Here is a 12,810-nt window from a genome sequence, read left to right as displayed (position 1 = left end):
GTTAATTGGTATGCACCCTACTTAAATTTTGAGCAATTCTGTTGCTTCAAACAAACAAAAAATGCACAAAATCAAATGATTCTTTGAACCAAAGTAGACAGCTGTTTTTGTTGCTTGGTTTGTAACGTTTCCATTTATATCATGGATGACAATGTCTTGCACAATGTACCGTATATACATGTAATCTGCATTTTACACCCAATCCTTTACTGTTAATTCATTTTTTTTAATTACCCATGAGATGGAATTTCCTCATTTTCACTTGACAAGAGCAGCTGCACGTACAGATTGAGTCAAAAAGAATGCGACCTGGATTAGTGATTTTGTTTTCTTGAAAAGCAATCAAATTTGATACACCAATGAAGTACGTACTTCTGAAAGTATACTCATCTAAAAGAAAATCTTAAATTTATCGATGCTATCAGAAGTTATGCATGTTTTGTTAAAAGAAGCAATTTTTTTTTTATAGCTGTTCATGTAATGCCATTGGAAGCTATTGAGCTGAGTGAGAATTACAGATTACACATGGCCATTCAAATACAAATGAGATTTTAATAATTTCAGTCAAAATATGAGGAACTAGTCAACTCTTTTTTTTCGATGGCCATTTTTTATTGTTTTCCTTTGCAAGTTTTCATTCATTCATGGAGGTGGGAATAATGTCCATGTTTCATTGTATTTAATGGGTATTCATCCGTTTGCAGAACAGGACATGATCAGTGGTGGACAGCTGAATTCTGTAATCTCTTTATCAAAATAGACATAACTTGGGGAATAGAGTATGAAAATCACCTGAAATTTTCACAGTTAGTCAATAACATGTACTTTATCCCTATGTTATTTTCATGAAATGGAGCGAGCCAAATACTGGTATATTGTAAAATATTTTTTTCTAATTCGGTCACATTCTTTTTGACTCATTCTGTAGTTACATTCATTTAGTTTACGTTTCTACCTTTTTTTTTTACCCATTATGTATCCAGAGTGGATTTGTGTGTGTTAGTCATAATGTACATGTACATGTACAGTACACGTAGTAGCCTCAATGCTTTTTCATTAGGAACCTAGGTAGATCTTCCAAAATCTAATTCTGCTCTTACCTGTACGTAGTGGAACTTTTTAACAAAATTTGAAATCAGCCCCTTTTTTAATTTAAAGTTCTTGGGAACTACAGAACCAAATTTATCAAAATCTTGCAAACACCAGGTGTTTGGGGTTCGATGGATATGGACTAGTTGGGATCCAGGCAATGTCATTTATTGACCGTAGTTACAGGGGTGTAAGCCTGTAAAATATATGTTGAACTAACCAAATGTTTAATCAGTAAAACTGTTACAGAAAAAAGCAATGAAATTTGAAATGGTTACATGTATTTGGTTTCATAAAATAATATATTCCCCAGCCATGGAAAGAGATGGGTAGAGTAGAACATGCCTGGTTGATTCATTTACAACTGTGCATTTCTATATTTGTCCACAATTCTCCGTCCTCAGTAAGTTATAGCCTGGTAGGTTTTTTTTCCAAGTTGCACTTCCAGTGCTGTTCAACTAATTTGATATTTTTTATCTGCACACATTTTCTAGTTTATATGTTTATGTTTTAAACATATATGTATATGTACATATATAGTATATGTTTTATTTCAATTAGAAACTACCTTTATCTTGGGCGTATCCAGCCCTCTGAAAAAAAAACTCTGTAAAAAAAACCTCAGTGTAGTACAGGGAGACTAAGGCTGTGTCTGAAACGGGTTTCCAGAGCTACGGCTACGTCTATTGTCAGCACGCCCCGCATATTTTCAATGGGCACAGACCTAGACCTAGCTCTCTAGACAGCTGATTCGGATGCAGCCTTTAATTTAAGGAAAACAAATTCTCATGAATCAGTTTGAAAGGGTCTTCATACTCTTGCAAAATGCCAAGAAATAGTCATCTGGGCCACACTTCCCTGCTTTGCCAGTCACAGAATTCTACACCTACGGTGTCAATGTTTTGCTCTTACAGGACTTGTACAGTTCTCTGCTGATCTCGTTTTAAAGCACCAATTAAGTCCTGTAAAAGGATTTTACACATGCCCACAAACTCAAACTCTAAGCTAACCTGTGAAATAATGCTAAAAAAGTCAGCATGGAATGCCCTTAAGTTAGTGGAAAATTAGTCACTTTTTAGAAAGCTGAGCCAAGAAGAGTGTGGCCCTTATTTGCCCACACATACCCCAACCCGGCGCACTTCCCAGTTACCTGGTACAGAAATAAATTATCATGGGCAAAGTGCTATTTGTTTAGATTAGTATTCAGGCTGATAGGGATCTTCACCTTTTCTGGTTCTTTGTGGAAAGGGGTCAGCATTATCATGTACCATGGTTGAAGGCAAACATGGGAACGATAAGTCTTTCTTTTCCCAGGCCCACTGCCAAGTCCCACTCTGGTGACTAAGTGATCCTTAACCATTTTTTTCTTTCATTTTTTTCTCCTTGTTATAATGTATACGTTTTTAAACAACATTCTGTCTTCAGTTGTTTGAATGCTTATTTGCTATAATATTACATTTTTAAACATCATTAAACCCTGACAACAGAGGGGAAAGATTTCTTGAAGAAATTATTTTTTTCTGTCTTTTATTTTGAGTGTGATTGCATTCCTGACCTGTGTGTTATTGACTCAGCAATGCATGCACACTAGCGACACTCACCTCTAAAGTATGCCACACAATAGACGGCCATTTAACTACTCATTAACTATCATTTCTTTAAGCAGCCCTTTGACAGTTTCAATCGGTGGGAAACTCTCGGGCAATCGAGCAAAACACGATAACCCGCTTTGAAAAATGATAAATTTGAACTTCTGGAGTAGTCGAGCGAAGATACAATCCGAACCCCCCAAAAAAATGAAATTAAGAACAAGATTGAGATATGAATTGCTAACAAAAGCTGGTTTATTTTCAATGAACACTGATGAACTGATTTGCCTTTGTTTGATTCTTGTTAATGCGTTTCCTAATACGGGTATCTGTCAGCCAATAAAATTAATGATATTTGTTTAGGACATCCCCTAAAACAAACCGAAATGTGAAAATATGATAAATATATTTATAAACTGTTGAATTGTACAAAAAATTAACTGAGGAATTGAAGGACTACACCAGTAATCTGATCTGTTTCAAGTTATCTTTTTTTTTGTTTTTACAGGAAGAGTTTCTGGACTGACACCAGTATTGTTCGGTCTGTGCAATAGTGGAAGAGTGTAATTTCTCCAGGACTCAGCTGCCCATTCAAAATGCCAACAATTGGAGGGCAATTGTGAAGTTTAGTACAACTCGTCTGTCCAGTATTACATGTGCAACCTCAGGCAATCTTCTCTTAATTGTATTGACCCACCTTTTTTGGGGGGGGGGGAGAAAATGTGATTTTCATACCTGATTTTCCAGTAGTGAGCATGTGATTCAATACTCCATGTAATTTCCCTCAAAAATCAAACCCTGCCCTCTTTCCACAAAATTTATCCTGCCGATATTCAACATTGTGTCATGGTCATCTACTTTACAGGGGAGTCCAAAAGGTTCAAAGTGGATTTTCATGCTTATATAGGAATGGGATCCTAAACTTCACAGTTCCCAACTGGAGGAGTTGTTGCCAGTTGAACAGTGCAAATTTGCTCTTTTTTTTTTTTGTATGAGGGGTGGAGTGGTAGCCATTGTGGACAGACTAGGCCTCTGTAGGATGTTGAAGTGCATGGGTCTTAAAACAAAACCTGTATGTTATCACCAGCATTACATTGAGTTTCAGGTTCATAGGATGTGAAAGGCACAAGTTGACCAGTAATGGTTGTCCATAAACGTTGCGCATGTGCTGAGGAGAAAACACACAGGCTGCCTGTAAGCATTAAATCAGAAGAAAGTTTGCACGAGAAAAAATCAACTGCAAAGTTTATTTCATGTTTTATGCAGCATGGCCTGTGAATATTCAGATGCAAAACAAGTTTTTTTTATATATATAAATAAATATGTAAAACTGGCCAACATTTGGTTTGAATTATGATGTTTTATTATTAGATTCAACGAAATGTAACCCTGCACTTAATAAGGCTTGAAAAAGCCTGTCTTGTTGGGACTTTTCTATCACAAGTTTTACATTTTTGACAAGGAAGATTTATCAAGGTACACTGTAAAGTATGACAATTAGTTAAGTCTTGTGAAGTATACATTTATAACGAAAGAAATGCATATACCCCATATAATTGTATGTGAAATAAAAACAAATACAAGAGCATGTATTTCTTCAATGCATAAACTTTATACAAAAAGTAAATACAATTAAAGAACCTTCCTAAATCTAACAATAAAATGTAAATTTGTAAGATGAAATTTGTAAAATAAATGAAATGAGTTGATGAAAAGGGTAGTATATTTGCTAACGTACACAGATACTTAAATTACTATAAAGTAAAACAGATACATAGACCAATACTTTGAAATAATGTTTGTTTGCAGTGAACGTCGTTTCATGTGTTATTCATAACGTCTGCTTTTTGGAAATTCACGAAAGTTATCTTGTAATTTATATATCTTGAGAATGTTTTCTTTGCTGGAAAAAGCAACGAAAGTAGCAGAACTCCTAATTTAGAACTCTTGGATTGTATGATTCCATTGAAAACAATGTTATTGCAAAATATAATTCAAACATTTTTAACAAGTTAACGAAACGGCCATGACTTTTTACTGTTCTTTGTAAAAAGACATTAGTTGTGAGTTATTTCCCTATTAATTTGGGAAGTGTGTAAGATTCACTTTATTTAACAAGACAATGCAAAATGTTGTAAAAGTGGTTACAAAACAGTAACTATTGGACCATGCGCTTTAAAACAATCTACATCAGTTCATAAAGTACAAACGTAACTTGAACACGTGGATTTGGATGATGTAGGAAGAACAGGTTTATTATTGAAATTGTGATAACCTACTCCATTTATATGCCTATATTTTGTCAGAAATATTTGACCTTTTCTTTGAATTTAATTGAGTGGTCGGGCACAACCCGACCACTCTTTGGATCTGTTACGATTAATCTTTCTTTCTTTCTTTCTTTTTTTTCCGGACAATACTTCTCCGTGGGTTTTCTCTTAAACGGTATATGGTATGAACTTGTAACTTTCAATATATATCGACCCTCATCCCTAGTGGTGCATATTACTCTGACGTCATGATTACGTCATCAGGTGTCAAATTACAAGTGATTTTATCTGAAAAAGTGACCAATTACTTTCACCTATAACTCTTAAACTAAATATTCAATGATGTTTGTATTCTGCAATCAGATAGACCATTAAACGCTTAACAGTTTTTGTCGTGTACGTGAACTCGCTTGACCTTTACTTCCGGGTCTACCGGAAGGTCAAAGTTAGGTGAATTCAAAATGAAGACGTTAGCCTGAAATCAAAACAAGGCAACATTTCTTCCAAACGGTTCACGGTATGATCACAAAACCTTGTGTGAACTTGTACCGTGTTACGAAGATGTTATACATTTTGTTACGTCATCATGACGTCATCAGGTATCAAATTACAAGCAATTTCAGGGCAAATTTTGACAAAATAGTTTGCTTTATATCTTGTGAACTAAATAGAGTATTGTGTTCGTTTTTTCGTGAGGTTGTAGACTGTACCGTGAGAAACATTTCGTTTTCCCGGACGCAAAACTGCTTGACCTTTACTTCCGGTGTTACCGGAAGTGCAATAAAAACTGAATATAACTCAAAAGCGGAAGCATTTTACTACAGACATATATATTATGAAAGTGTTTAGTGAGGAATGCAAGATGCAAAAAGCAGTGTGATGACGTCATCATCCGAAAGGGCGCCCCCTATCGGCACATAAAATAGAGTTTCCCTTCTTTAATTGTAAAACCATCCGTCCAAATTTTACCAAATCGCCCCTTGACATTCTCAGATTAACCACAGATAACTTGGCAAGGTTTCAAATTCATGACGTCATCAGACCGGAAGTTGCCTTAAGGAGAATTTGAAAAAGATCATAGTTTTAATTTAATTCTATCATTTGATCCCTGTCATATTTCCGAAGTCCACATAATGATATCCATTACAATGTTCACCTTTGGATCTCTAATGCTGTGATGTCATCAAACCGGAAGTTAGGTGTTATCAATACGTCATCAAACCGGAAGTTAGGTGTTATTAATACAAACAATTATATTTCCTATATTTTCATACGTTATTTTAACTTTACAATGAGAAATTATCCTCTCCAAACTTTATCAGCATTCATTCACCGTTTTTGACTGATGACGTCATTAAACCAGAAATAACTTTTTGTGCACATAGAATGTTTACTGAAATTTATTACACCGTTAAAGATACCTTTTTGAAACATTGATTGTACTTGAAGGGTTTTAATGTCCTGATCCTTTTTTCTACATAAACATATATTCTTAACTTAACTGGGCAGTGTATAATGAAAAGGCTGTCCGCCCGACCACTCTGCGTTTGTAACTAAACAAACGCGAAACTCTAGTTAAGTTTGTTTTTAATTTCCCAGTCACTATGATAAGGTGAAGTTGTTTTTGTTTTAATAAATTAAAATTTATTAATGAGACAAGTGGACATATCAAAGATTGTGTGTGTCTGACATATCGAAACGAAACAACTTTTTATAGTCGAGAAAATAGATTGAAATGAAATTGATTGATATATTGAATTGTATTTAGCGTTTTGTTTTTAACTTTGGTCTTCTGTCAGTGCATAAGACGTGAACCTATTTTCACATATGCAGAATTGGAAAAGCGTCGCCGGCGCGTGGAGAAGAATTTAAGTAACATTATTAGAATGATTACCCGCCCACTTTTTTCCTCATTTCTCATCTGTTCGAGGAAAAAAAAACAATTACGCTTTTGAATTAAATTGTGGGTCGTTCTACTGAGTTGTACACTTGGTTGGCTGATAATTAACCTTTGATATTCGCAATGCATTCTGGGTATGGTTGACAAATAAATCAGGCATATTGTACACAAACCTAAGGGGGCTGAGGACCAGTTAAAACTTCTTCATACCTTTTCCCACACATTCTTGCATCGGTGATTTTAAACAATTATTGGGGAAAAATAAGCATTTCAAAATGAGGAAAACTTCAGGTAATCTAGGGGGGGGGGTACCGGTTATATCATGAACAAATATGGCCCTGAAACGTGAAGACACAATGATAGCCAATCATAATCAGGATTTCACGCTCACGCCTCCAACTCTGACCAATCACATTCGTTCCTCAGATGTGCTTGTTGACAGACTGGTATCTCGAAGGGAAATTCAAGATATAATCTGCTATTTTTTATTCTAAAAAACTGGTATTCATTATATAATAATACGTCTTAAATTCTGTGCATTAACACGTGAATTTGTGATCCATTAATTTTGGGAAATATGTTTGCACATTAACTGTGTTGCATGTTTTGTCATCCATACGGCCGATAAGGAATTTTGTTTCCGTTTTATCAATGGTACCTCTTTATATTGATTTTGATGGTTTGGAAAAGGACATTTGCATATTGTGGGGTGAGCGTTTAATCAGGCTCTGATGGTACTGATGTCGACACGAACATGCATATTTATGACTGCCTCATAGGGGCGACCATAATACTGATGACCACACAAACATGGACATTCATGTTTACCTCTAGGGGCGACCATAGTACAATGTACTTGCAATATTGACTACATAACTACCTCTAGGGACGACCTTTGGTGCAATCACCGTCACCCCAGAGGTACTGATGACCACACAAACATCCATATTCATGTACATGTATACCTCTAAGGGCGACTGCAATTGCAATAATAATATTACTACATGATTTTCCCTAGGGGCGACATTCAAGTAGTGCAATGATAATCATAACCCCTAGTGGTATTGGTGACGCGTGACAACACAAATTCATATTCGTGACTACCTCTAATGTCGACCTTTAGTGCAATATTGGTCGCTCTAGCGGTACTGATGACCACACAAACATGCATATTCATGTCTACCTGGGGTGACCATTGAGATGACGACACAAACATGCATATTCGTGACCACCTCTATACTGGGCGACCGTAAATGCAATAATGACTACACGACTACCTCTAGGGGCGACTTTTAGTGCAATAATAGTTTCCCCTAGAGGTACTGGTGACGAGACAATCATGCATATTCATGGCTATCCTCTAGGGACGACCGTACTTGCAATAATGATACATGACTACCTCAATAGGGCGACCTTTAATGCAATAATCGTCGCCCCTAGAGGTGCTGATGACAACACAAACATGCATATTCATGTTAACTCTAGGAGCGCTGCGACCATAATTGCAATAATGACTACATGACTTCCCCCAGGGGCGACCTTTAGTGCAATAATCATTACCCCTAGAGGTACTGGTGACGCGTGACGACACAAATTCATATTCGTGACTACCTCTAGTGGCGACCATTATTTGCAAAAATGATCACCCCCCGAGGTACTGATGAGGACACAGACATGTACATTATATTTGTGAGGGGCGACCATTATGGTCGCGTGCCCTTAGAGATAATGATGACAACACAAACATCCATAATTGCAATAATGTCTACATGACTACCTCTAGGGGTATGACTACCTCATAATTGCAATAATTACTACATGACTACCTCTGGGGCGACCTTTAGTGCACTAATGGTCGCTCTATGGGTACTGATGACAACACAATGCATATTCATATCTACCTCTGCCGCTTGAGGTATTAATGAGGACACAGATATGCATATTCGTGACTACCTCCATAATTGCAATATGGTCGCCCTTAGAGATATCGATGACGACACAAACATGCATATTCGTGACTACCTCTAGGCGACCATAATTGCAACAATGACTATACAGTCATTGTTGCAATTATTATGGTCGCGTCGTCTAGGGGCGACTTTTAGCGCTATAATAGTCGCCTCTCGAGGTACTGAGGACAACTGCTGGCTAAAATTATTGGCGGCGATAGAGGCTCTAGTCAAACGTTCAGAATATTTTTTGTGTGGAAAACAAATGTGCCGGTGTCACATGAAATTTGGATTCCAATGAAAGTTGGTATCTTATACCTTATATGTCCTTGACCTTGGCAGAGCTTTGAAGAGCTCAGTGAATAAACACGAACATGTATTTTTCAAATCTTATACATCCATCATCTAGTAATTGTCAGAGATTAAGACTACCAGTTTTTTATCATTCTCTGAATCGTTGATAATATATCATGTTCAATTGGCTCTGTCACGGCCGTTTACCGTTCATAAACGCTGGACCAACCCTTCTCTTAGGCATGCGCAATACAAGAGTCCGTATTTCATAATTTGGTTGGTATTACCATGGAGAAATATTTTTCTCCATGGTATTACATTGTATGTGCTGGTTGGTAAAACGTTACATTGAGGGTTGATTTGCGTTGCTTTATTGCTTGCTTGCAATGCTTGAGTGAGCACCTCGTCCCCAGGGTGTCGAGCAGTACGCGCCCACCACTACCTGCTCTCTCACCCTGGTATTGGATCATTTGCATGTGCAAGATTTTTGCACACGTATGCAAATGAGGATGACTGGGACCAGCCTGTGCGTTACATTTGCGTTAGTTTTTGTCTGGGGTAAAAACATAATCAATTCGTCGCAGCGCGAACATGGCGTGAGTTACGAAAACACGATTATATTTTAATTAAACTGTTGCGGTCTGAACGAGACAACATGCAGTATCACATTTCATATTAAATATTAAAAATTAGAAAGGAAATGAATATTTTCGAGAGAAGGTGTGGACGAATGATCGCGAAAACACGTACTGCACGTTGTGAATAACAACACCAAGTTAACTACACGATATAAATCCATTTTTAGCCAATTGCGGTATCGAATCAGGATACAGGAAGAAAGTTTCCTATCCAGGGCTTACTATTGGAAACGAGGTCGGAAATAAAGTAAGCACTGAGGACGAGGTTGTTGAGTGAGTGCTTCGCTCCAACTTCATTTGTATTCTGTCTCTAGTCTTTCGGATAAAAGAGAAGTAATAACGGACAAAATGTCAAGAGTTTCATGTCACAATGGAACGCACCGTACAATGCAACCGAAGAAGCTACCGGGGTACCAGTGCCGCGCCCCCCCCCCCCCCCCCCCCACGGCCGGCCGTGGATGCTGGATGCGAAACCATGGAAACGGGGGACAATTTGATTTCAACTTTATCTACAGGTCCTGATTCTATTGTGTCCGGATTCTAAAATTGCATTTTTCAGCGCTCCCCAACTAAAATGCAAACTAACTGAAGCTGATGACAGTTGACACAACAGTTCGATCGATCCCGATTCCAATTTATTATTGAGCCAATAATGACCCCAGTCCAGTGAGCTAGCTGCGTCGAAACCAAAGCTGTAAAAAAAAAAAATCGGCGATTGAATAAAGACCATTCTTCTCAATCTCTCTGGTGTTACATGCACAGGTAAGCCTGGCTGGTACGGCATTGAATACAAGATTGAAAACACTGAGGCGAGACGAGCTACTCTTTTGACCCTTTGCAAACGTGCGGATGCAGTTCCCATGATGGCATTGTGGTTAACGCGATCGCGCATGCGCACTCAGGCTTTTGGCCCGCGTTTCTCTTTTTCTGAATGGTCCACCAGAGCTGCGCATGCGTACTTCACATCCATACAAATTTATCACGGGAACAACAGCAGCACATTTACGTAGTCACACCGGGCTCTTGTTTAATATGAACGATAGACCATTGTTGTTTTGTTGTTGATTCGGCCTTCGTTTCGGGTGCTGTGTGAGCCAGGCTTTTTTTTTCTTTCTTTCAACAAGCACCCGATATTATTATATACATTGTTAATAATATAAATACGCTTCACAATGGCCAGGCCTGCTGGCTAGATGGAGTCTGTACTTTGATTCCAGACCCGTCCATATCGCTGTCTGTGTACATTATTATGCAGGATGAGACAAGTTCATCTGTGCTGGTGTGTTTGTAGTATCAGCTGATGACCTAAAACGGTTTGTTGGATTAATCAGCTAGCAAACAAGTGTGCTGTGGTCGACATGCTCCCGAAGTGCACGCATTTGAACTTGATGATTGTCGCATATCATCATCATCACTATCATTATCATCATAAAATGGCGAGTGACCCCTTCAAAATGGCTAGTATATTCTCACCATAATGACAATGTGTCCACTTTACCGGCTACAAAGTTACGATTGGGAGAGAAAGCACAATAACTACGATTTTTTTCACACGCCTGGCAGTTTAGTCTGCATCATTGGTGCGTACATGTCTACGCTTGATTGAAAAATCAGTGTAGCGCTTATAGCAGACATCGCCATCACAACATGGACGCGACTATGCATGGGACCATCGTGCATGTTTGGATTTGATCGATGTCACATGACATGGGATGCAATCGACGGATCAACAACATGGTGAATTCCTCCACTAATAGATTTCGGGAATATTGCTGTTGAGAGGATTGCTCGCTGTGTGCTTTTCTGACTGTTCGATATCCGATATTTCGACAGATTTTTTTTCAAGCCCTTTAGGAGAACATTGAAGTATTAACCATCGTATGAAATGTAGGTGAAGGGCCTGCACAGCCAGTTTAGGCGTCAACAACATCTGCTTTGAGAGGCTAAGAAAAACCATACATTTGCATCGATTATGCTTCAGTAACCACTGCGTCGTCTGCGTCGCCTTGGTAACGATTAGCAGGAAATAAAGTCATATTTTTCGCGCCATTGCTTTTTGGCAATATCTGCATTTCGAGTAACTGTGTACCCTGTGATGTGATGTGATAAAACACAATCTTGAATCTGTTAATGGAAATGGATATGAAAACGATGATTGTTCATCAGATTTTATTGGCTATCTGAACCAGATATTTTCTCAGCTGTATTGCTCACCGACTGATCTCCCAAAATGCCTCTGAAACTGAAATTTCCGGGAGGGGACGGGAAGAGAACAAAGAATTCCGCCGTGAAGACTTCCTCAAATCACTCCACGGATCGCCACTACCCGCCGCCCAAGTCACAGCGGCATCACTCGGCTAACGTAGAGGCCGTCACCGAGACTCCGTCCGATGAGGAGTACTCGCCCGTCTTCGAAAGTGCAAGCAACAACAATTGCTCGCCCCTGGGCAGCCCCCAGTCCGCCCCTGAGAGTTGGGCCTCATCACCGCACTATGAACAGAGACGACGGCCCAAGTCCGTCAGCGAGCCCATGCAGCCTGAGGAGGCCGCCGTCCGGAGCAAGGAGTCCAAACCCGGCCGGAACCGGGCCTTCAGTGTCTCCAGGTCCGGCAAATTCAAGGAGGCCAAGAGGCGAACAAGTCTACTGGAGATCCAGGATCGATTCGACAAGGCGGCAGAGACAGACAGCAGAGGAAGCTTAGGCTCAACCGATAAATCATGAAAGTGGCTTATTCAAGTACATGTACATGTAACAGTTTCCATCGAGAGAAATAATGTCTATCGTGTGCCTTTACGTTAAAAGAAAATTGACAAAAACAGACTTGTTCTCAGAATCGAGATTGCCGTATAGCTGAAGCACCTAAAAAATGAGTCAATCCAGAGCCGCCCTAGATCTTACAGACATGATCTCATATCTACTGATTTGGATAATTCGAGTAAAACTCTTTATAAAGTTGTCAAAAGTGTTTTTGTTTGTGAAAAACAAAACCCTTACAGAGCCTGACGAGTTGTATTCCTTTGGAATACTTCCAGAAGAGTCTAAGCCTATTTGCCTATGCTGGAAACCGTCATTATAGTGGC

At 38.7% G+C, this 12,810-nt stretch overlaps 1 protein-coding gene across 4 annotated transcripts in view; it reads left to right on the top strand.

Annotated features, from left to right (window-relative positions):
* Nucleotides 1–5,012, top strand: part of LOC119719896 (serine/threonine-protein kinase 11-interacting protein-like) — a 48,723-nt gene extending 43,711 nt beyond the window's left edge. For all 4 annotated transcript variants that reach the window (XM_038189364.1, XM_038189365.1, XM_038189366.1 and 1 more), the window contains one exon: nucleotides 3,187–5,012. In XM_038189364.1, coding sequence (XP_038045292.1) covers nucleotides 3,187–3,204 — 18 coding nt within the window. In that variant the 3' untranslated portion in view covers nucleotides 3,205–5,012. The remainder of the gene's footprint in view (nucleotides 1–3,186) is intronic.
* Nucleotides 5,013–12,810: the final 7,798 nt, after the last annotated feature.

Source organism: Patiria miniata, unplaced genomic scaffold, assembly GCF_015706575.1.
Source record: "Patiria miniata isolate m_02_andy unplaced genomic scaffold, ASM1570657v1 HiC_scaffold_9, whole genome shotgun sequence".
Taxonomy (NCBI): domain Eukaryota; kingdom Metazoa; phylum Echinodermata; class Asteroidea; order Valvatida; family Asterinidae; genus Patiria; species Patiria miniata.
Note: the sequence above shows the minus strand (reverse complement) of the source record. Positions and strands in the feature narration are given on the sequence as shown.